The sequence below is a fragment of the Lates calcarifer genome, linkage group LG15 (genome assembly GCF_001640805.2).
Source record: "Lates calcarifer isolate ASB-BC8 linkage group LG15, TLL_Latcal_v3, whole genome shotgun sequence".
Classification (NCBI taxonomy): Eukaryota; Metazoa; Chordata; class Actinopteri; family Centropomidae; genus Lates; species Lates calcarifer.
The window spans coordinates 11219639-11242962 of NC_066847.1; the positions used below are offsets into that span (position 1 = coordinate 11219639).

The 23324-nt window shown below is 43.0% G+C and overlaps 1 protein-coding gene across 2 annotated transcripts; it reads right to left on the reverse strand.

Annotated features, from left to right (window-relative positions):
• Window positions 1–537: 537 nt before the first annotated feature.
• On the reverse strand, window positions 538–22494 carry zbtb7b (zinc finger and BTB domain containing 7B). Of its 2 annotated transcripts, XM_018680402.2 has the most exons (4): window positions 22277–22494; window positions 20144–20249; window positions 3802–4877; window positions 538–3707 (listed from the first exon to the last, which is right to left on the reverse strand). In XM_018680402.2, exons 3-4 carry the CDS (start codon window positions 4869–4871, stop codon window positions 3077–3079), a joined length of 1701 nt encoding a protein of 566 aa, XP_018535918.1. In that variant the 5' UTR covers window positions 4872–4877; window positions 20144–20249; window positions 22277–22494; the 3' UTR covers window positions 538–3076. The 2 variants fall into 2 exon arrangements, with proteins under 2 accessions (XP_018535918.1, XP_018535917.1); XM_018680401.2 differs by lacking the exons at window positions 20144–20249; window positions 22277–22494 and adding an exon at window positions 6501–6819.
• Between the last annotated feature and the right edge of the window lie 830 nt (window positions 22495–23324).

Genomic DNA, 23324 nt, shown 5'->3' on the forward strand with positions numbered 1-23324 from the left:
TAACAGCAAAACCCATGATAAATGGTGAAATAATGGGTTTAAGATTAAGAAAGTGTTATTGGCTAGTTCCTACATAAGAAACTGTGCAGTCTAAAAAACTAAGGGGTGTTTTAGACTAGACAAGAGACTCTTTTACTTTGAAGGGGGACTGACATTAATTTACATAGATGTAAATTAATTTCAAAGAACATCTGGTTCAAAGAGTCATATTTTCATAGGTTATAGAGCTTGACTGATAAATCACTGGGCTGATATGACCGCACAATATGTTGGAGGATATACAGAACTGGCTGATGAGTAACAAGAAATATCAGTACAGAGATGCCAAAGGTGCACTGAAGGTATTTTAGGAACAGAAGAAACCACTGCATAGCTCGTCATAGTTTCTTTGTTCAGCACATTTCAGCCCATAGATGTGTATACTGTACTGTACTGTATAATCGGCTTTTTCACACTCTCAAACACGGATATTGGTATCTGCCTCTGTAGCTGCTAAAGCCTGTAAAGAGTTAAAGATAACACATAAAACAAAAAACAGCAAGCTTAGATATCTTTATTTCTTTTCTTTACATTAACTGAAACAAATGATGGGAAAATGAATTCATATCTCTGAGAAGGTTCCACTAAAAACTGAAAGACAAAAATGTATCCCTGATAGCGGGGTCTCGACTCATACCAGACCCCATGTCCCTTCACCGAAGCCGAGAAAACAAACAGCTCACACAGAAACACACACTTCACAGCTGGCATCAGGTTAACCCTCATTCATTCACAAAGCTCTGACTGGGAGCACCAACACCCTTCATGAACAGGACCAACTGTCACACTGCCATTTCCAGTAGGACAGGTTCCAGTAAGGCCAGTAGTTTACTTTCACTACAGTTACCTGTGTATTTTAACCTCACAATCAGTTTGAATCATGTTTTTTTAAAATGTGAAATGATATAATAAAAAAATCTCTTATTTTGAAACTGCTGGCCTTACACGGACATGAAGAGTGTCAATCACCCTGCAGCACCAAACAATTTCTTCCCATTTTATATTCTGTATAATCACTTAGTGCATTGCTCAAGATTTCCTGAGAATAGTTGCAGCACAAAAAAAAAAAAACAAAACAAAAAAAAAAAACAAAGGCAACTCCCAATATATATTACATTTGACAATAACTCTGTACTAATATGCAGGAGGAAACGTACTCAATGTATGTGGGATTTTAAAGAAGTATTGTCTATTTCAATCACAATTTTAAATGATACTGAGTTAATGGACTAAATATTGAAGGTCAGACAAAAAGGCTTGAAGCTCTCAAATCTCATAGTGCAAATAAATTGGAGATTAAAAAAAAAAAAAGATTTACTACACAACAAGGAGCGGATAGTGCACACAAGGCCAGACCAGCACGACTGCTACAGCAGGTTCTGACTACATGGGTTTTCAAGCCAACTGGAAATAAAAAGACGAGCGCTTTCTCGTTTTTAAAGCCATTAACGACTGCATTACACCCTGCAACAGGCCTTAATGTACTGGTCCAGAAAAGCAAAATGAAACTGAAGAGGTTTTTGGTCGAAGACAGATGAACTCAAGAAGGTAATGGCCCCTTTAGACACAGCGGTGGCCGATCTATAAGAACTGCCATGTATTAACGTGATACAGTACTATACGTGTTGATTTAACAACAGAAAAGCAAGATGTTTTGAGTTCCAGTTTACATCGAAGGTTTTTAAAAAACCTTCCATGACTACTTCTTTGCTCTGTTCCCTTCTCTCTACCCCGGAGGATGGAATGTGCCTGTGCTATTTGCAGTACCTGACGGGGGTTAAATGTGCAAAGAATGCATTTGAGGAAGAATCGCCAAAAGAAGACACGCAGCCTGTAATAAAAGGCGTTTAGGTAATAAATGGAGATGTTGAGCCCAAAATAAGCGCGCTGCAGCGTCTTGCAAGACTTGACGAGATATGGACCGTGATCTGCGTCCACAAACCCTGGATCTGGTCTCACGAAAGAGTTTCAGCAGAAGAGCCATAATAAATAACAATAAATAAATAAATACAGGAAAAAAAGGGACAAGCCATCGCATTCATCACCTCACCTTGCCCCTTCTTTTTTTTCCTCCTTTTTTTCAAACACGGAACCGAAACGAGTGCATTGGAAGACTGAAATTCACACAGCCTTTGGGAAAAGAAGAATTGTCTTCAGCATTAATCAACATCAACTCATTGATCCAAACGTTGTCTCTTTTGGTCAGGCATTTAACGCAGAGCTCCGCGGCTCTGAAACACACACTCACATATGGAAGCAGATTCTTTTCTCATGGCGATCATAACAGTTGGGAAAGGATTTTCTCTTCAAACCCAACATTGGCCACAATTCACTTCTCCCCACTCCTGTCAACTTAAGATTTAAGAAAATAAAAAGTTCAACTAAAAATCTTTGGTTCAAGCACCAAATGAAAGCAAAGATTCTACCTCTACGAAGAAAAGATACAAAGAACATTATTGCTTACAACGCACAGAACAAGTTTGATTAATTAGACTGCATTTCCACTGACAACCACCAGAGGTCAGTGAGCACACAAACTCATTCCTGTGATCTACATGATATGACTTCTGAATTGCACCTGAATCAATACATTATGTTGTAACTAAAATATACATCTTCAAATATCCCTCCATGTTGCAGCTCTGGATTTTAGTTTGCATAGTGAAAAGCATCCCAGTAACCACACACTCAACACACACATGTCCAGCTAGAAAAATAAAGTCAAATCATAAAGAAACAGCTCAAACCTAAAATACATAAAATTAAACAGCAAACGAGAAATTAAATTTAAAAGACAAATGAAATCAAATGCCAAGAGCCAGAAGACAAACATTTAAAATATCTCTGAAAACCCGTTTTCCATTTTTTTTCTTTTAATATCATTTAGTTTGTTTTTTTTTTTTTTCTTTAAGCGCTCTCTATATGGGAGCAGCAGGTCATTAGTCCAGCCACCTGAGTGAGATTTTTTTTTTACTGTGGATGCTTTACCACACAGACACACACACGCATACACGTACACACACACACTCTCTTTTAACTATTCCTCTTCCTCCGCTTCCTCGTCTCCGATTTCCTCCTCCACATCGTCTACCCATCGGTCACGCTGAGCAGCCGGCGAGTGGGTTCCACCCGGATCTTCCCCCTCCGCCTCCCTGCCCCCTCGCAGCTCCAGCCCTCTCAGGAAGAGCTCGGGGTAGCCGGCCAACCTGTGAGGCCCGAGCTGGGCCAGGGCCTGGAGGGTGAGCGAGCGTCCCCTCTCGACGTCGCCGGGGAACAGCAGCGGAGGGCCAGCACCGGACCCGCTCCCGCCGTCCAGCACCGCGTGGGGGAGAAACGCTGAGGAATGGGCCTGTAGGGACAGAGCCTCCAGGGGGTTGGAGTGCTCCCTCCTGCTTCCGTCCCCTCTCCCGTCCTCCGCGAGCTCCGGACCGCGCCTGGGCCGACGGGTTCGCAGCTCCAGGCAGCTGTGCCCCTTGCGGTGACGCTGGAGGTGGTCCTCTCGGGCGAAGGCCTTGTGGCAGAGCGGGCACTCGAAGGGTCGCGCCCCACTGTGGAGAGACAGGTGGTTTTTGAGGTCGTATGAGTGGAGGAACCTGGCGGGGCAGTGGGGGCACGGGTAGGGGCGCTCGCCTGTGTGTTTCCTCATGTGGATCTTCAACTTATCATTCCTGTGGAAGAGACAGAAAGGAAGATGAAGATTGAGAAGGGGAAGAACAATAAGAGCAAAACGACATCAAACTATTTTGTTTTGTTTGTCTGTACCGGGTGAACCGGACTCCACAGGCAGAGCACTGGAAGGGTTTCTCTCCGGTGTGTGTCCTCATGTGTCGGGGCAGTTTCCCAGCTCCATGGATGATCTTCTGACAGACAGGGCACTGCTGGGGCGTCTGAGACTTCCTCTTCCTCCCCCCTCCCACCGCTGACGTCGTCGCTCCTCGCTCAGCAACAGAGACAGGTATGGAGGTGCTTCCCATCACCATACCATCATCCAAACCCTCCATGTCATCATCCTCCGACAGCTTGTCATTCAAGGGTGCGACAGGAGGTGGGTGGGCTATACGGAGGGGCTCCTGCAGCCAGTGGTGAAGGAGCCCTCCGTTTAGTGCGGCACCCCTCCCTGGCTGTGTGATCGACCTGGGGTCTCCGTTCTGCCCAGCTTTGAGGCGAAGCTCCTCCTGTTCGGGGCTGGGCGGCTGGGTAGATGGCAGGGAGCGGATGCTGTCGGACGCAGGGGAAGGGTGTGAGACCGGAGAAGCAGGTGGCGGGTTTAAAATCAAGGAGTTGTTGTGATGCAATCCGACTTTTTTCACCTTCTTTCTGTCCGTTTTTCTTCGGGACGCTTTCTCTACACCGCTCTCTACCTCCACCATCCTCTTGGCCGCCATGTGTTGGGTTGTCTGCTCCTCCGCTGTCTCCCCCTCTGCCTCCGCCGTCTCTCCCAGGATGTCTCTGCAGGCGTCAGCCACACACTGGATGCCCAGGAGCTGAGCCCCTCGCAGGACGTCTCTCATCCCAGAGCTCGGGATGGTCAGGGTGGCAGTGTAGGCGAACTCCAGAAGGGCATCCAGGGCATCGGGTGCCACGCAGTCCAGCTGGCAAACGCTGAAACCTCCTCCGCCCTCGCCGCCGCCCTCCTCTGCCCCAAACAACCGGCGGAAGTAGAGACTGACGGCGGCCATGACGGAGCGGTGGGTCGGGTAGCGCGCCCCACGGGATGTCAAGGTGAGGTCACACAGGAGCCCTGTCCTCCTCTGGTCGTTGAGGTGGGACAAGAGCTCATTGCTGTGCTCCGGGAAGGGGATCCCAATCAGACCGTCCTCTCCTGGAGACATTGCCACCTGCGTGAAAGAGAGAGAAGATTGGGTAAGTGAAAGAGCAAATTACAGTTCGGTAACTGAGTCAAGTCAAAATGTACATTTGATTTGGCTGAAGTCACTTTTGTTTTCTACAAAAATAGCATCAACGGCATGATTATATCTTTGCCGTTTCAGAGAACGAAGGATTACCCTTGAGCCCAGCCAAACTTAAAGCGTCCAAAACATAAACCTTCAGTGGCGTGACTGACACAGGGAGTTCTCTTTCACGTGAGGGACAATTTAAACCGGGCTTAGCAACAACTCTCCCCTTATCCTCCTGTCCTCACCCCCCCTGTACTTTCTCTCCAGATTACTAAATCAGGAGGCAGCGATTTTGGCCAGTGGGATTGGGGAGGGGGGGTTGGAGCATCAGGGGAAGAAATCAAAAAGGAGGATGACAGAGCCAGCAGCAAAGGCGAAATATAAGAGAAAGTAGAAGAAGAAACAGTCATCGGAAACAGGGGAGATGCAAAACAAAATGATCGATAACAACGATGCAGAAAGGACGCAGGATTATATAATGTGCTGTAGGTGTTGTAACCGAAGGGCAGTAGGTTAATTCCTGTGTGAAACCTTTATAGCATTAGCCGTTTGATTAAAATAACTGGAGAAGAAAGAGAGGGACTTAATGGAAGAGGAAGAGAAGAAAGACAAGCAAGCGAGGGAGAGGGAGGAAATGACGGGCCAGAGTGGGTGAAAGGGGGGGAGTACCAGTGAAAGAATGAGGAAGGAAAAAAAGCATGAGAAGAATTACAACCTTTATGGGGACTGGAAGAAACGTACGTCATGTACAAATGTTTTTAAAAAAAACTGGATGTGCAGCATGTACAGTGTAGTCAACTGTTATTTGCCCAGTAAAGTTAATCAACACAAAGGTATGAGCGGTGGGTTGAGGGTAAGGTGTCCTAGTGCAAGTCAACTACCGACAATAACTTTCTTTATTTCTCTTTGTGAGGTGTAATGAGGCCTGCTGGTAATAAGACCCAACAACTCCCTTCTTTGGCTCCCTAAGCTCGCACCTCACCCTGTCCACAATATACCTGCTCAACAATATCTCTCACACACCTGAGCAGACCAGATTTTCCACAAACAACTCACCCTCCAGATTCCCCCTCCCTGCCCTTCATCTCCCTCCCATAGCAACTGGCAGCCCCCTGGCCATCCAATAACAGTGTTCACACAGTGCCCAGAGGGCTCTGCACAACGACAGCACATCCACCTGACTAACCTGCTCCAAAACACACCCTATTAAACACACACAGACACAGGAGTACACACACACACATATACAATACAACGCACACATAACACACATTGCGTGCCAATCTGTGGCTCCCCCCACCCACTATTGTTAGATTTAACCTGTTATGTGATGATCTTGATGGCTGCCTATTTAAAAAACATAGAAATGTGCTCCACCCATACAACAGTTTTAAAAAAAGAAGTACGATCAATCAAACAACCACTTTTCAAGAACTTGCCAACACTTCTAAGCCTCTCAAACTTCTTGATCGTTCCCATCGCATAAATCGATATCAGACCTTTCCTTCTCTCATCCAAGGATGAGCTAAAGCACCCAGAGGTGAAATCAAATGTTAATCCTACCTTCCCCATCTTTATGGGCATGGGTACAGTCAGCTGGAGGCGAGGCAGCGTGTGTCTCATGGCATCCATCTTTTCGCTCTTTACACCGGCTGAGTCTTCTCCCTCACTTTCCTTCTCTCGGTCTTTGAAAACCACCTCTTTTTTTCCTATTTCCTTCTACCCTTAGATGTGTAACTTAAAGGTCTGATCTCTTTGTCAGAAGTCGGGGTTTAAGCGTTCATCCCTGGGGATGTCTACCCTCATTCGCACATTCTGTCACTCACTCTCCTTCCTGTTATATCAAAAGAGGGTGTACGGTGACGAAAACAGATTTAGAGATACCCCTCCCCCCCCCGCGGGTCGCCTACGCGCCCCCTCTCTCCAAAACCCAACGGCCCATTTTCCGAACACTTTCCGATAAACATGATCTCCTTGTCGACCTCTCCCTGCTCAGAGGGCAGCCAGCAGGTAGATGGTAGGTAGGCAAGTAGTGTCTAGGGTCATGGTGGGACTGTGGGTGATGTAGAATAAATAACCTTCAGGCTTCAGACCACGTACATTAGTTGAACTGGTTTGGCAGGAAGGAAACCAGCACATGCAACCAAAACAATATTTTTTTAGTCAACTCAAAGAATGTCAAAGTTGAGCAACCATGTAAGAACCAAAATCATATTGACATTATGAGTCATATTATACCCAGGAACAAACATTCAGCAAGGTGCAATATGAGAGTTAAATCATATTACAACGTACTACAGAGAAGGTGAGGTGCAGAGAGCTCTTCCTTTGAAACCAAGGCACGCTAAACGTCACTGGCTGCCTGTGATAAAATAACAGCACGGCCTCTACAGCAGATATTAAGTGTTATTTTTGAAGCTAGTGCATTTTCATAAGAGTTATCTGCTCCTCTGCTTGAGGCGATGGGGACGGCATGTGTTTGGGCAACCGCTGATACAGAAAAGTGAGGAAGTCAAGGGGAATATGTTTGCTTTGTCTTCTGCACGCACAGAAACACACATAATTTTTTCATTTACATCATTCTAGAGCTGTAACAACAAGTTGATTAATCCCTTAGTCAAAAGACTAGGGGAGAGGGAAAACAGACAAAAAGATTTTCATTTTCAGGCCAAAGATGCCAAACATTCTGTGATTTCTGCCTCTGAAATGTGAGGATTTGCCACGTTCCTGTGTTGTATATTAATGTAAATGGAATATCTTTGAGTTTTGGACCGTGGGTTGGACAAATCGTGACATGAACATGTCACCTCAGGCTTTGGGAATTTCTGACGGGTATTTTTGGCCGTTTTTTTACATTTCAGGGACCAATCATTTAATTGAGAATGTTATTTTCTCAATTAGTTTCTCTAGATGAATCGATAATTACAATAACGGTTAGTTGCAGTCCTGCATTAAACGCAGATGTGTAGTAATATCAGTTATATATACTGTATGTGGAAAAAGCATTATGGAGGGGAAAAAAAACCCCATTGTAAACTTATCACCCAAGTCTGGGACAAAGATTAAATGCATCCCATGACCTTGTGCATGTACAGTTTGTCTCATTATAAGACGATAACCTGATAACAGGCCTGCATGTCATATTTAAATACCACTCTCAAAGGCAATCATTGTTTAAATGCATCCACTGGAAAACAGGATTGCTGGTAATTATTATTACGTGCATAAATACACAAACTGTGTTTTGCCCAGTTTCTGAAATGCCTTCAACAAGCACACAAGTTACCAAAACCCCCAACAAACAGAAATCTCAAGTAAAGCAGTACAGAAAAAGCGAGACACAAAGGGGTTTTAGGAGGAGCACACAACAACGCACATTCAATTTCCGGCACAGGAGAGAGAGAGAGAGAGAGAGAGAGAAAGAAAAAAAAGCATCATGGGTAGTTGGTGGTTCAAGCTTGTTATTTTAGGCATATTCCTTAGAACGAAGACGTGTTCGGAAAATAATAAGATTGCAATGATTCCCATCAATTTTCTGTCTGTCTGTCTGTGAGTCAGTTAACACTGACACATCATGACACGCACGCACACACATATGGACACACAGACGCGTGCGCGCACAAACTGCACACTGTTCATACCCCCCTTCTCCCTCCACCTTGTTTCTGTTTTTTTGTTGCTAACCAAGGACATGTCTGCATAAGTTGCTGAATCTTGCAACACATTCTAACTAATGTTAAAACAGCCCACAGACAGATACCACAAGCACATTTTGTCTTGCACACAAGATAATAATGTTAGTCCACAAACACATATTCAACCATTATCATAAATCTTAATTACTGTCATTGTAAGTTTATTCATGTTAATTAGGGTTCAGGGTCGTCGACTGATATCCCTTGTTTGCTTTTAGGTGTGGTAAGGTAGTCTTTTTCATTCTCAAAAAAAAAAACAACTTTTCACTTTTTATGCATCTTATTGTTACAGATGTTGAGATGTTATCCTTCCAACAATTGTCTCTTATCTCTTTCTTTGTTTTTTATTCACACCTCCCACTCTTTATGTCGACGGTAGAGGAATTCACCTCCTCTGCAACTCTATGGTTTCCTCATCCCTTGCTTTCATTATGTGCACACTCTTCCTCTCTCTTTACAATGAGGATTTACGTATCTTAGTTTTATAAAGCTGATGACATTACCCACACAGCCAAGATTTTTAACCTTTTTTTTAAAAAATGTAACCTCCAGACCTGCATGTTATGACTGTGAAGCTGGAACTGACCAGACCGTAAAATAAAGTAAAAGTATTAAACATGTAGAAGAGAATACACAGAGGATTCGTTTTTACTGAAGCGGAAATGGAAACTTAAATCTGTTACTGTCCAGCACTAGTACCACGACTTAGTACAATTCCTAAAATAAATAAATAAATAAAAGGCAGACTAGTTTGTGCGGAGGCCAGGAAAGTGACAGCTGCAGGACTGACCAAACCTGCATACAAAGATTTATTCTTCATTATAAAAGCAGGTTACAGTATCCATCCAGCGTCTATATCGCAAAATCCCACTGCACACACACACACACACACACACACACACACACACACACACTAAAGAGTGTGTGATGACTGGAACTAGAACTGTTAGTATTATTTTTATGGCTCTTATTTTCCGTTAAAGGCTGTAAGTTTTCCCAGTCCACCTCAATTATATCAGGCTCCAGCACTAAGGGGGAAAATATGACTTTATACTATTCACAGAAAACTGTGGCTGAGAGGGAGAAGGAGAAATGCTTTTATGAATTCTGATGTCAGATGTTTTCCAAAGTGCCCGTACATGTGTGTGTTTGTGACTCTCTATATGTGTGTGTGTGTGTTAGTTAATGTGAGCACGTATGGTTCGTTGCATGTGTTGTAACGGTTTCATCAACACACCCAGTACTGACCATGAGGCAATATGGATAAAAATTAAAAGTTAAATGTAAAAGGTAAAAGAGTATAAATTTAAAAGTAGACTTGACTAAATTTAGCAACACTGTTAAAGTGTTCTGCTGTACAATGTTTCTATCAGAATAAATGTCTAAACTGTTTGAAGCATGAATAATTTCTAAAATGTACTTTTCAAAATAAAAGGCTCACAAGTAAGGAGCAGTTGTCCATTCTGTACAGTAAACGAAACACTCCTACACGCACATACTCTGACACAGTGTCACTCACACACTCACACTCTCACACTCACACTCTCTCTCTCACACACACACACACACACACACACATCTACAAGTGTTTTCATTCAGATAAAATCCCGTATATGAGACGTTATTCGTAACCGCAGCATAACAAAATGATAATGCCAAACAACCACTACTGCACCAAAAAAACAACAAAGCAGCCAAACGTATTGGAAAGTAAGTTTCAAGTTCATACCGTTTCTCCTCCACACACTCGTCTTCCTCTCACCACTCTTTCTTCTCTGTGACAGACAAGGATTAAAGGGTTAAGCAGGACAAAAGATTTCACCCTCTGTTTTCACCTCTCTTATTTTAGGGTAGTAAGTGGAGTGTGGTACTGGGACACCTTCTCTGAGGAAGAGTAGGGGAGGAGGAAATGGGGGGGATGAGAAAAGATGAGAGTACACACACACACACACACACACACACGTCTGCCAAACCAAAGCTGCTACTTCTGCTACTGCTGCTGGTTTCAGCCCAGCAGAGCACTCTCACAGGACTATCTGAGAGCAAAGCTTAAGCAACTTATTATGTTCAAAAAGCTACACGTGAATACTGGCTATGCACTAAACTGACACATCCAGGTCTTCTAATAATACATCTCATCTCTGCTGGGTAGTAAAACACAAGCTCCACCTGCTCTGCGTCCCAACAGTTCCCTCTGGTCTGATCATTTGCATCCCACCAGGAGATATAAAAACAGACGCGACCAGAGAGAATTTGAATCGGCATTTGAATTTGTCAAAGACAAGACTTGAGACACCATCATGATAATTAGAATGATAACGACTGTGCCCTGCCATGACTGGACTGAGGAGGAATACAAAAAAAAGAAGAAGGAAGAGAGAAGTCCATTTCTCTTGTGTTACTCAGCAGAAGTTTGTTCTGTCTTTTATTCAACAAACCCCTGCAACCAAGCCCTCCTCAGTCCTTACTGTAACTGGGGCATTATGGTGTGTGTGTGTGTGTGTGTGTGTGTGTGCGTGTGCGTGTATGTGTGTGTGGACGCATGCGTACACTGTGGTCTTAGTTCCAAGAACACATTACATTATTCATTTGGCTGGCAGAGCGGAGGCCCTTATCCCCTCGCCCTCCCACACCACAACACTCCACGCACACACTGCGAGCTACAGTACAACAGCAGCCAGTTTGCATGCCAGACCTGAACACTGCCACGAATCTGTTGGAGGATTATCAGCTTATCAACACATGGGACAAGACATTTGGGTGCACATATATGAGCTGTCCCATAACATTCACACAATTTCTGCCTTGAAACTATGTAAAGAAAAATGAACTTTTTACACCTGACATGTCTGTGTATCGACTAGATATCACTGACCATATCAAACATCTCGTTAACTGTACATAAAATCACAAAATGTAACAATATTTTGTTGACGGCTTTTGGGGATTTTCAGAAGATATTTGCACACAACAAAATTAAATGATATTAGTGGTGGTTAATGGTTAATTTACTCAGATAAAACAGTGAAATAACTGAAATCACTGCAGAATTAAATTGTATTTTATTGTAATTCAGCCTCTAATATAAGGAAAACACAGAATACAGAATCCAAACATCTACAAATTAATACATTTTTGCAGTTTATTTAACCCAGATATTACAACTGAAATTAAACAATTGTTTTTTTCCTCAGCAGAATAGAAGTAGGCGAGTCGCTGTTCCTGTGGCTCATGGAGATTAACAAGCTGTTGTTTGATGTTGTTTTATTTTGGCAACTTTTGTGTGTCATAATGTTCCTTTGTTGTGATCGATATTGTTTGCCACATATAGATTTTCCGCTGCCATTGCTCCTCGTGTATTTCAGCTCTTTCTACAACTGCCGTGTATTTTTAGATTTTTTTTATGTGTGTAAGTTAATTATTTATGTTAAATTGTGTTTAAACTTGCTTGCCTCAAAATGCACAGTGGAGGACACATACAGTATTTTGAATTTTGAGGGGTTTTTTGCTCAAAAATACTAAAAGTGGGATGAATTCAAATTGTCTTTTAAAGCTTTTTTATACAGTTTTTATTTTATTTTATATTTTTTCCTGAACAATATAAATCCATTTCTACTTGACAACTTTTTAATTCTGAAGAAACATACAGTAAACAATCTGAAACTGGTGATTCAAAATAATACCAAAATGATTTCCCCAAAATGCCAAAAATATATTTTTAGTGCCTATTTTTTTCTGAAATGAGTGTGATGTGTAACGACTCTGCTGCCAGTGCCTGCCACAGTGAAAGGAGGAGAAAGCAGGAGCAGGAAAAGAAATCAATCTGAGGTTGGAAAGAGGAAAACGGTCTGAGATTTGAGAAGAGACAACAGAAGGAACATGAGGGAGGTGTGTTTTCTAAAAACATACATGTTCTTAGAAATCACACAAGAAAAAGGAGGGCATGGGGGAGGAGAAACACATGAGAGTGAGTGAGTGAGGGAGTGAGTGAGTGAATGAGGAGTGGGTGTTGAGATACTCTGAGAAGATAAAGCAGAGAAGAGGGGAGGTTAAGACAGGAAAATCTAGTCCCAGGCCTTGAACAATCTGTGTTAGCGAGGAGACATGAAACAAGAGTAGAGAGAGTTAAGTTACAAGGGGAGAGGAAGGGGGGAGACAGAAAAAGAGAAGGGAGAGGAGCCGTGACATGACGACTGGGAGATAAACAGAGCGATCAAGCAAGAGGTGAACACATGCACGCAGCCACAGGAAGTAGCAAGAGTCCTTGCAGGTGTGTGTGTGTGTTTGTGTGTGTGGGTGCTTGTGTGTGTGCAGATGTCTGAGGGAGAGATGTGGTAGCAGCCACCTCTATCATTAGCATCACCAAAAGGGAGTTTCAACCTAAGATGGAGAACACACACAGATGTGAGAGAGAAGCCATGCTGACGGAGTGGTTTCACACCTCACTCTCCCTCTCTCTGAGCTCCTTATCTGGTCAGCAGTTTCTACCCCCAACACTCTACAACTGTGTGTGTGTGTGTATGTAAGTGTGTGAGAATGCTGGAGCGACAAGGTGTGTGGGTGAATCACATGCTGCGCCCTACGTCAATTAATATGCAAGAGCAGGAGAGAAACTTTATTTTTGTACGTGTGGTTTAAATGATGTTAATATTTATCTGATGAGCTCATTTGAGTTGATAAAGCTGAGGAACATTTCCTCTGAGAGTACGTCGACTGATTACACTCTACGTGAAAACGCCGTAATGACAACAAAGAAAAGTATCATCACAGTCAGGCATGTAGTAATTTATCAGCACACACTTGCTGTAACTCAGTGGGGGTGTTTTAACATGTCGGTCCGTGGTACAAGCAAATGAAGTGTGTAGGTGTAATCATGGAGTGGAGCACCAAGCACAGTAATACAGGGCACCATCGTCCTCAAGTTTGCAGCTTTTCAATGGAACAATAAAAAAAAAAAAATCATCTGCATGTAAAGGTTTTGACTTACTATCTTTTAAAGACTACCTTGGACAATATTTACAGTCTGTGCAGTAGGATTATTCATTAGTGACTTGAAAGTTACTTTTCAGTCAGATTTTCCACTGAGGCTAATATCAGACTCCTTTGAAATCTGTGCTAAGAAACCAACAATACAGTTATACAATTAGTATTTTTCAAATACATTTCTAATCCTCTTCACGAAGCTATGAAACTAAAAACACGGCCGTGAAGAAAAACATTCAGCTTTTTGTCAAACAGACACCGGAAACAGAATATTTAGCTGCACTGTTCCTTTTTTTAAAATATTTTTTGTGTGTTGTTGCCATTTTGTCATTTTTGCTGTATAATGATGTTTGGTATTTTTCATATTCTGATCTGATTTCATTTTATACAAACACTTTAAAATGTTTTGTTTGGATTCTAAATAAAATCTGATCAATACTTAATGACAAAAAAAACATAATTATCAATAGAATTTACACACATACACATAAACTGTGATTAAAATGTTTTATCAAGGCTTTATGCAAGTGTGCGTGCATGGACGGCAAAGCTACAGCAACTGACAGTGTAATTCAATCTATTTCATTGGCTGTATAATTAATAATATTTGCAATATTCTAAACCTTTAAAAGAATTTTTAAAAAATGTTTAAAATGTTGAGGCATTGATTAAACTCTCTGATCACTTTTAAGTCCACCCTGTAATCTTATTCACCGACACTTGATGACATGATGTGGTATTGCACAACACCACAAGCTGTGGCTCCAAAAATGACTGTAAAAATGAATCAACTCAACCAAAAATCCTGAATGTTAACCTTTATAAAAGTAGCTGAAGTTAAAACATTATTCAGGTTTTTTTTTTCCTCCCTCAGACACTGCACACCTATGAATGTAGGTTTATGTGTGGTTCACTGTAGGTGTACTGTGTGTAGCATGTCTGTGTGGGTAAATCTGGAGTCATTTTGAGGATCAGACTTTCTGTACATTATGATTCGGGGTATTGGGGTAAGTGGGATGGTTTTGGAGATGGGGATGGGTAGATGGGTGTTGGGTGGGATGGTGTGAGGATGAGGTCAAAGAAATGATGTGTATTTACATTGTGAGATTTACACTTTATCAGTATGTATTCATGCAGTGTGTGTGAATATGTTCATGCAAAGAACGAATAAAGGAAATAAAAATGTGATAAAAATATGATCTTCCCCTGAAAACAAATATGGCAGAGGCCGCAAAAAACAACAGGATGAGTTTTAAACCTTTCACCCTGAACATTTCTGTTGATAAGAACACCTGTTTAGACACATAACACTGTTACTGTGCATCAGTGTGTGTCGTGTACATGACATTGCCACATCACTGGGAGGGTCTCAACAACTGCTGCTCTCCCACACAAATGACCTCCCATTTTAGAGGAAGATGTTGCAAAAGCACTGGACACACACACACAAATGCACACTCAGAGAGAGAAATGTCGCAAAACTAACTGATCCTGATCAGTTTCCTCTTCCTGTGCTCAGTAAAGATGGTCGACCACTAGAGCAGATGGAGAGATAAATGGAAGAGACAATCTAACGCATAGAAAACGAACAAGAACAGCTCTGAGAAAGATTGAGCAAAAACAGAAAAAAATCAAACAAGAAAAAAAGATCTATCATGTTTTGTAGAAGCAGAGGGAAGGAAAGAGACAATTAGAAGACATGGGTGAAAGATGTGTCACCTTCCTGACAAATCAGCTTAGCGGCATGGCAGCGATACAGGGAGGGGAGGAGACTGCAAGTTTTTACTGTAACTACAATCTGTGAATTATATCAGAACTTCAGTATAACTTCAGGGAGGGACTTGTGGTCCAGCTGACTGGTGCACAACTGCATCACCCACTGCTGTGGTGTCAAAAAAGTCAGGACCCAGACAACTGCGTGAGCACCAAAAACAAAAAAAAAAAACAAAAAACGACAACACCACCTAACTGATAGCATCTTTTCCTGGTGGTCGTCTCGCAGCAAAAGTATCAGCTGTGTTTTTTTAATCTTTCACAGTCTGAATGCTGGGAAGCTGATAAGCACTTTTCTTCAAGGGGAGAAGAAGAGAAAAAATGACTGTCTTATTAAGGAAGTTTGGTCCTAAAGCACCACATTAAAAAATATGAACTATCTAATGTGTCATGTGGCCTTTCTGCAACAATAATAATGTTTGTTTTAAAAACATGAACACAACAAAAAGTGATTTTATTTTTCCAAAAGGGATGTGTGCAGCGACTTGGAATAAATGCCTCCATTTACTGGTGGAGTTCCCCTTTGAACAGCACATATGAAAGGGGTCAGTTTCAGCATCACTGACTCCCATCGCCTGCTCATGTTTGGGTGTTTATTCTCACTTTCCCTGAAGTGTTGTCTCACTGTACCTATTTATGATAACCGCCCGCTCAATGTGTACAGAAACAATTGCACTGTTACTAGAAGAGCTGAATCATGATCACTCCGTCAGCCTGTAGCTTTTTCTCAAGCCTTCTTTTTTTCTCTCTCTCTCTTTCTTCTCTGACTCTTTACAAGAAGAAGAAGAGTCACGGCCACCTGCTGATTGGTTAATGCTGGGTGGCGTGGGATGCGAGGCTGGTGGTCGAGAGCGAGGGAGGGCTGTCAAATGCTACAGAAACTCATGACTGAAAAGAGGAAATGGCAGATACATAACTTCCTCTATTGACACAGATCAAGTGGGGGCAAGACTCAACTGTAGTAGCAGCAGACTGGATTACGGACACCATGTAGTCACCCCTGTGCCATTACTGCCTCAATGTGGAGAAATATCCGCCATATATGGTGAAAATGCAGCATTTGTCCAGAGGTCAAAGGCTACGGTCATGCCTTCAGTCATGCCTTTTTAAGCAAAGGGGACTTCCAGTCATAAAACTGATAAGTTACAGCGACAAATCTATTTTAAGGACGTCATAAAAATAAAACACTGAATTAAATATTTTCTACTTTATGAGTTAAGTCGAATTTCTTGCAAAGGATGACACATGACTGCAGAGGTGTCATCTGTCCTTATTTTTTGCATGAGGAAAAATCAAAATAAGTACAGAGAATCATGAGATTTTCTCTGAGTAATCGACGTTGCAGGGAGGGGAGGGGGTGAAGAACACCTGAGAAAAAGGGTGAGACACCTTCAAATATTAGGGGCAAAGACAGAAACCTTAACTTCTTTCAACTCCCACTCTCCCTCCCCCATTCTTTCTCTCTCTCTTTCTCCCCACCTTCCTCCCACTCAGTCGGTTTGTATGAAACTGAAAGACCCATGTCTGAAAAGGGGGAATTTATATGGGCTCACATGCCCTAATTATAAAGCATTTCCTGGAACCACGTGCATGCATGTATATGCATGTGCCTATATGTATGCATGTGCTGTAGTATGTGTACGTGTGTACGTGTGTACGTGTGTGTGTGTGTGTTCCTCATCTAACAGACCACTCAATGTCACTTCCTCCTAACACCCCTCCCCCCTCCCCACCCTGAGTTCACGGACACATGGTAGTCACCAGCAAAACCATGGTCATATGATTTGTCATGCCAACTTGCCCACCACACACACACACACACACACACACACACACACACACACACACACACACACACACACACACAAATTTGATTCAAGTTGAAGTGTGAGTGTCCATAACTACGTATACCATCACTTTCATGATAACGCCATCTTAAAAGAGGATTATGCGTCATTACAGGATGCTCTTTATCATTTCTATGCTGTAAATCTGTGTTTAAGTATTCAGTTCAGAGGGAAGGATATTTTCATGTTGCTTCTAATGATGATCAGCAATAATTCGGGAGGGGGATAAATGCGGGTATGTGTTTGCTTAATGGCTGAAATCTGTTTTGATTTAATTAATGCATCATTATCAAATGAATCTGCATGCTGGAGTGAGTTGAAACACTAAAAACAGTCTATTATGTTTGGCCGGAGATGCACTTTATTGGCCACTGCATAAAATCTGATTGGGTTTCTCCAGTCTATCTGAAAACACCAGTGAAATCTAACTTCAGTAAAAGTTCACAGTAAAGGCTTCAGTGATCAAAATGTTCATCAGAGTCATTTATGTAAGATTTGTATCACAGGCTACACTCTTCTCAGTAAGTTCATGATAACCTGAACAAATATCACAGAGGTGTATTCTTCATGTGGTTTGTTGTCACTGTGTGAGGTCCAGTTTTTAGTCCTATGTGGGTAAATACATTTATATTTTGAGCTATGGGTTTCTCTGGCTGAGACTTACAATTTAACTTTCATAAAAAAGCATAAAATAAGGTCTGTGGGTGAGAAATAACACACTTATATTATTTATTTATTATTCTGTGGGGTAAAATAAACCAATTAGCACAATTTGTTTGACTTTTTAAGTCTCTGATAAATACATTATTGGTTACAAGAATCAGTAATTGCACTATGGGTTTGTCAAAAATGTAATAATATCCATATTTTTGTCCAGCTGTATTTTAATTGCATGTTGTTAAATTAGCTGGTATAATGTTTGCCTGAAGCTGAAGCAGCTGGTAGTAATGTGTCTGTGCTGTGTAATTTAGCCTACAGTTAGACTATTGTCAATAAGGCTTTAAAACTTCTCAAAAGCAGTGCAGCTTTGTGCTTATTATCCAACATAATAAAAATCCATAAATATCATCAGCCCATTTTTAAACTCAAGAGTTTATTTTTGGATTCATTGCTGAGCCATCTCTAAAAGCCGATAGCAGTTATGGAGCGTCTGCAGCCAACAAACCACAGAGGAGTTAACTTCCAGGTTGCCTATAAAATATTTAACTGCTTGACCACTTTATTCAGCTCATATTTTCTTTTCCAAGGACAAGGAATGTTTTCAAGAAGCCTGTCCTCTATAACAGGACCCCCCCCCCCCAATTTATAACCACCTGGGCTTTATGAGGTTTGATCCCCACAACATCGTGTTAATACTGTGGCAGAGGAGCAAAAAATATGACAGGCTCATTAAAACAGATACAGATTTAGCTGTTATGAATGATTTGTATCAGGGAAATTAGCCGAGCCCTAGCCTAGTCTGAGCATGTGTTCGTTTATTTGTATTTCTCAGAAACAGTGTGGGCTGAGCCTGATAAAGGGGCATAAATGGATCTAATATTATCTCAGTCTGCTTTCAGTCATTTAGGAATGATTGAACTTCATCTATGACAGTATGAATATGCAGCCATGTTGTTAAAAATCTGTAATGATGTGAATTCATATTTTGTATTAAACACTATGGTTGGACATGTTCTTTACTAAATATTGATTGGATTTGTGAATGACAGCTATCTTGATCACTTCAGTATATTATATATTCAGGTTTCGCTCTAGGACATTTTGAGTTCATGACAACGAGAAGGTGAAACAACTTCTCAAATGTGACACCCGAGTCTCGATTTCTGACTCATATCTGTGCCTGTAGGGGGTGCTAATTAACATGAATTTAACATATATCTCTAAGGTGACAAATTTACTTCATGACAAGCAAGAGAAAAGTTCAAACTGAATGAAATCATATTTTGTGACCACTCACGCCGATATGTATCGCACTGCATCTGTTCCAACCTTCAATCTACTGCTCTGGCTCCTCATAGGGACTGAGTGAAACTCGGGCCCTCACCCAAAAGCATCTTGAATGTGCCAGTATGCTTCAAACAAAGTGTTTGACAAATACTTAAAAAGCTTCTGAAACCCCTTTCACCACAAACTTTTCCGATGTCAGCATTATGAGGGCCGCGACCAAGAATTCTGTAACTTTCCGAAACTGACAATCACGCCCACTTCACACGGTTATTAACCATTTCTCTCCTGAATCACTCTTCACATAACTACCTCCGTCACTTCTTATGTATACAAAGGATTGCAATGCCATGAACTAACAGACTGTGACACCGTCCAAAAGTGTTCGTCCATTTGTTATCCCCATTTGTCTCGATGATAGCAGGCATTTTGCCACACGTTTGACTGTGGCGCAAGTATACTTCACTTCTTGTTGCATGGTCGGATAATTCAAAAACCTCCTCCCACCACGCCTTTCCGAAAACCGACAATCCGACCAATTTCACACAGCGACTGGACACATATGCGGAGCTTAGTACTTCTGTGACTTTTCATGGCTACACACAGAAGCAACGCTTTGGAAAAAGTGTGCAACGTTATCCAGCATTTTTAAAGTTTCTAGTCTTGGCACTCACTATGACAACCAACCTTTCACCCCACCTCCAAGCGTAGCACTTTGGAGTGAGCATAAACACATTTTCCTTTAAGCGTGTTCGGACGACACTTCGGATAAACTTGTTTGCTTGAAGCATACTGAATCCTTTAAATTAAGACAATCATTGTCCCATTGTACATCCACGCTTTGCTTTTTTTGAGAAAGCAGCTGCACTCACCAAAGTGGTTGGCAGCATTAAAAAAAGTGTGTTGGCAAAGGTGAGGGACTGATCCTGAGATTTATGGTGTAGTATATAATATATGGTCTTACCTCCAGTCCATAAACCCAGGAGAAGATGGGTGCCTGCTGTCTGTCTCTCTCTCACCCGCCCCCTCCTCTTTGGTTCTTTGTTCAGAGGTCAGCAAAGGTCATACACCTGAGGGAAAAGCCAAGAAAGTATTAAAATAAAAATCAACCTGATTTGAGTATTACTACCAAGTGTGAACAGAGGTGGGAGGCTTGATGAACTAATATCAAGAAAATACACAGTGCTGAGGTGCGTGTTTTCATTGCTTTCAATACAGTGCATGTGAATACACAGACACAGACACAGACACACACACACACACACACACACACACACACACACACACACACACACACACACACACACTCCCACAGGCTATCATATGATGCATCAGATGTAATTTGGGGTGGAGTGGGGGGTTCTTGTAAAAGAAAGACGATAGAAACCAACCGCTTCCTACTTTGACTTCTTATGAAAAGAAGTTCTCCAACAGTCAATAGGGTTGGGAAAGCCCACACACACACACACAAACACACACACACACACACACACTCACACACACAGACACACAGTCTCTCTCACACACACACACCTCTTCAGATGAAAATGATCACTAACATACTGTACAGAAGTGACGCACAGGCATTTTTACGATTTTCAGAGCTCTCTAAGAAATGTTCACAAGGTGTAGGAAAGTGTAAAAATATTCACGAGGCTGCAGATTCAACCTACGATGATGTCAGAGAAGTGCCAAAACAGAGATATGGGCTATAAGAAAGGGGCAGGCCTGTGGAAAAGCAGAGCAGGATGGAGGTCATGTCAGGACAGCAGGAACGAGGGATGAAGCACAGATGTCTAATTATGTTGCAGACAAAGTTAGGGCAAACAGAGCTGGCATTAAAAATTTATTTCAAAACCCTGATGGCTCTTCCATGTGCGGGGGGGCATCCCAGTGCGAGAGAGAGCATTAGAGAGATGTCCGCTCGCATGATGGTGGTATGTTAACCCTGGCACACTAGGAACACAACAGCGAGACAAAAGGAAAACAAAAAACTATTCAGACTTTCTCTTCTCTAAACTTTTCTTCCCTTTAGTCTCAAGCTTGCCCACAACTAGAGGCCGTAGACGATGTGTCAGCCTCCCACTCCAGTCCTCTGAGACTGAGAGGTGAGCCAGAGAACAAAAATAAAAAAATAAAAACCTGACAACACCTGAGCCTAGAGGGCATAAGGCATTAACTACCTGCATGGACACCTAAAGATTTAACCAAACAGGCTGTGCCCAAGACAGGGAAACCAAACTCAAGCCAGTTGAGCTTGTTTGGCCGGTCTGTCAGAGGGGCGAGTCATTTACCTTCTGTAATGACACACACAAAAGCCCACTGGCATGACAGCCCTCCCCACCCACGAGATAGGCAGAGGCTTTAACCTAACATTACAGCCTGAGCACATCCTATTGTAACACAGGATAGTGCCAGGATTAAAATAAAACACTGGGTGCGCCATGGGGAGGAGGATGATGATGATGCTGCTGATGATGATAATGATGATTAACAGACCACTGAAGGGAGATCATTTAGGTGCAAGAGGCTAAATCCAATAGATCCACTGTGCTGCGTGCCCCATGAGCAGCAGAGAGGCAGGTAATGTGCGTGAGAGCAGGTTAGGTTTTGGATGTCAGCCGGTGTTCTCGGCTATAATTAGCAGCCGAGTCTCCAGAAATGTACCCGCCGACCCTGCTGTTCCTTTCTCTATCTCTCTCACCTGGCCGCCGCTGCCGCGCACAGACGCACGTATTAAACAGGCAGCGGCTGCAGCACCTGCTCCGCAAAAAAAAAAAAAAGGTTTCATTTTGTGCATTAAAAAAAGCCAAGCCAAGCGCGCGCTCTGGTTGTAATATTAGGGGGAATAAATGTCGACGGGAGTTACCGAATCTACCCGTGACGTGGATAGTCCTCCCGTGACCCCGATCAGAACCGGGAGGGAGGGAGGGAGAGAGAGGAGGAGAGCAGGAGGGGGAAGAGGAGGAGGGGAGGACTATAGATTGAGACAAGCCGGCGCTGTCATGGCAAACAGACATGTCAACTAAATCACGTTTAACTTATAAAAGAGTCGCGGTTTTCAGTCATTTCGTCAGCAGTCAGGTGAAGTAGTTACCTGAGTGCCGGTGTGGCACCTGTCCTGACTCGTCGCCTCCCACCTGACCGGCCTCCACACTTCCTGGATTATTCCGTCCCACCCTGCCTACTTCTTCTTCTTCTACTACTTCTTCTTCTTCTTCTTCTTCTTTTTTTTATCCTCGCGGCTCTTGTCTTCTCTTCTCCACCGCTCCCTCCGTCCTCAGCTCGACACTCGGGGAGTTGTTGTTTTTTTTTTAATTATTCGCCCAAACCGTGCGTCGGTGTTTTTTTTTCTCTCTTTGGTCCTCTCTGCTCTCTCTCTCTCTCTCTGCAGACCGCCGGCTCTCAGAGCTGCTCTGACCCCCCTGTCTGCTGCCTCCGCTGGCCCACTCCGACTCCCAGCTCCTCCTTTCTGAGAACCAGGAAGCGGCTTGCCCTACTTACACCCAGTCGCGGATTGGCTCTGGCAGGGCTGGAGAAGAGACCGCCGGGGTGGGCAGGGCACAGGGGGAGGGAGGGCCGGGAGGGAGGGAGAGGACGTAGGGAGGTGGTGGTGGGGGGGTCCGGCGATAGGCCAGCAGCGGTGTCTGTCGCTGCGTTGGTGGCGGAGGGAGGAGAGAGGTGGGCAGGTTTTTTTTGGAGACCCCGCTCCTCCTTCTCCTCCTCCTCCCCCTGTTTCCCTTGGGCATCACCGCGCGAGGGTGGGTAGAGTAGCCTACAAGCGGGCAGCGAAAGCGGATTGAAGGATATCTGCCTACTGCCTACCTGAAAGCATATAATTCAATCGAAATAGACTTAGTGACCCCTCCCCCGCCTCCTCATGACTCAGCAATATTTCCATCTGGAGGTGACCACGGATGGAGAGGTCAGCCCAGCACAAGATACCAGCCCCAAACAAGTGTCTGGACTGAGGTTTGCAGATTATTAAAGTTAAACGGAACCTATTATGATAAATGAAACTCGCAGAGGATGTGTCACATCCAGTGTGAGGGCAGCAAAGGGCAACACGCAGACCAACAGGGACTTTTTAAAATGACAATTTTTTTGTGAATCAGCTTAAGAGTGAAAACACATGGCCCGCGTGC

What these genes read in the sequence shown, in the direction of transcription:
- zbtb7b (XM_018680401.2), bottom strand. Translation starts at nt 6,569, where the DNA reads ATGGATGCCATGAGACACACGCTGCCTCGCCTCCAGCTGACTGTACCC. An exon ending in TGCCCATAAAGATGGGGAAG is followed by an intron (nt 4,878 to 6,500) that starts GTAGGATTAACA and finishes TCTTTCACGCAG; the next exon opens with GTGGCAATGTCTCCAGGAGA. An exon ending in TGTGGAGTCCGGTTCACCCG is followed by an intron (nt 3,708 to 3,801) that starts GTACAGACAAAC and finishes TCTCTTCCACAG; the next exon opens with GAATGATAAGTTGAAGATCC.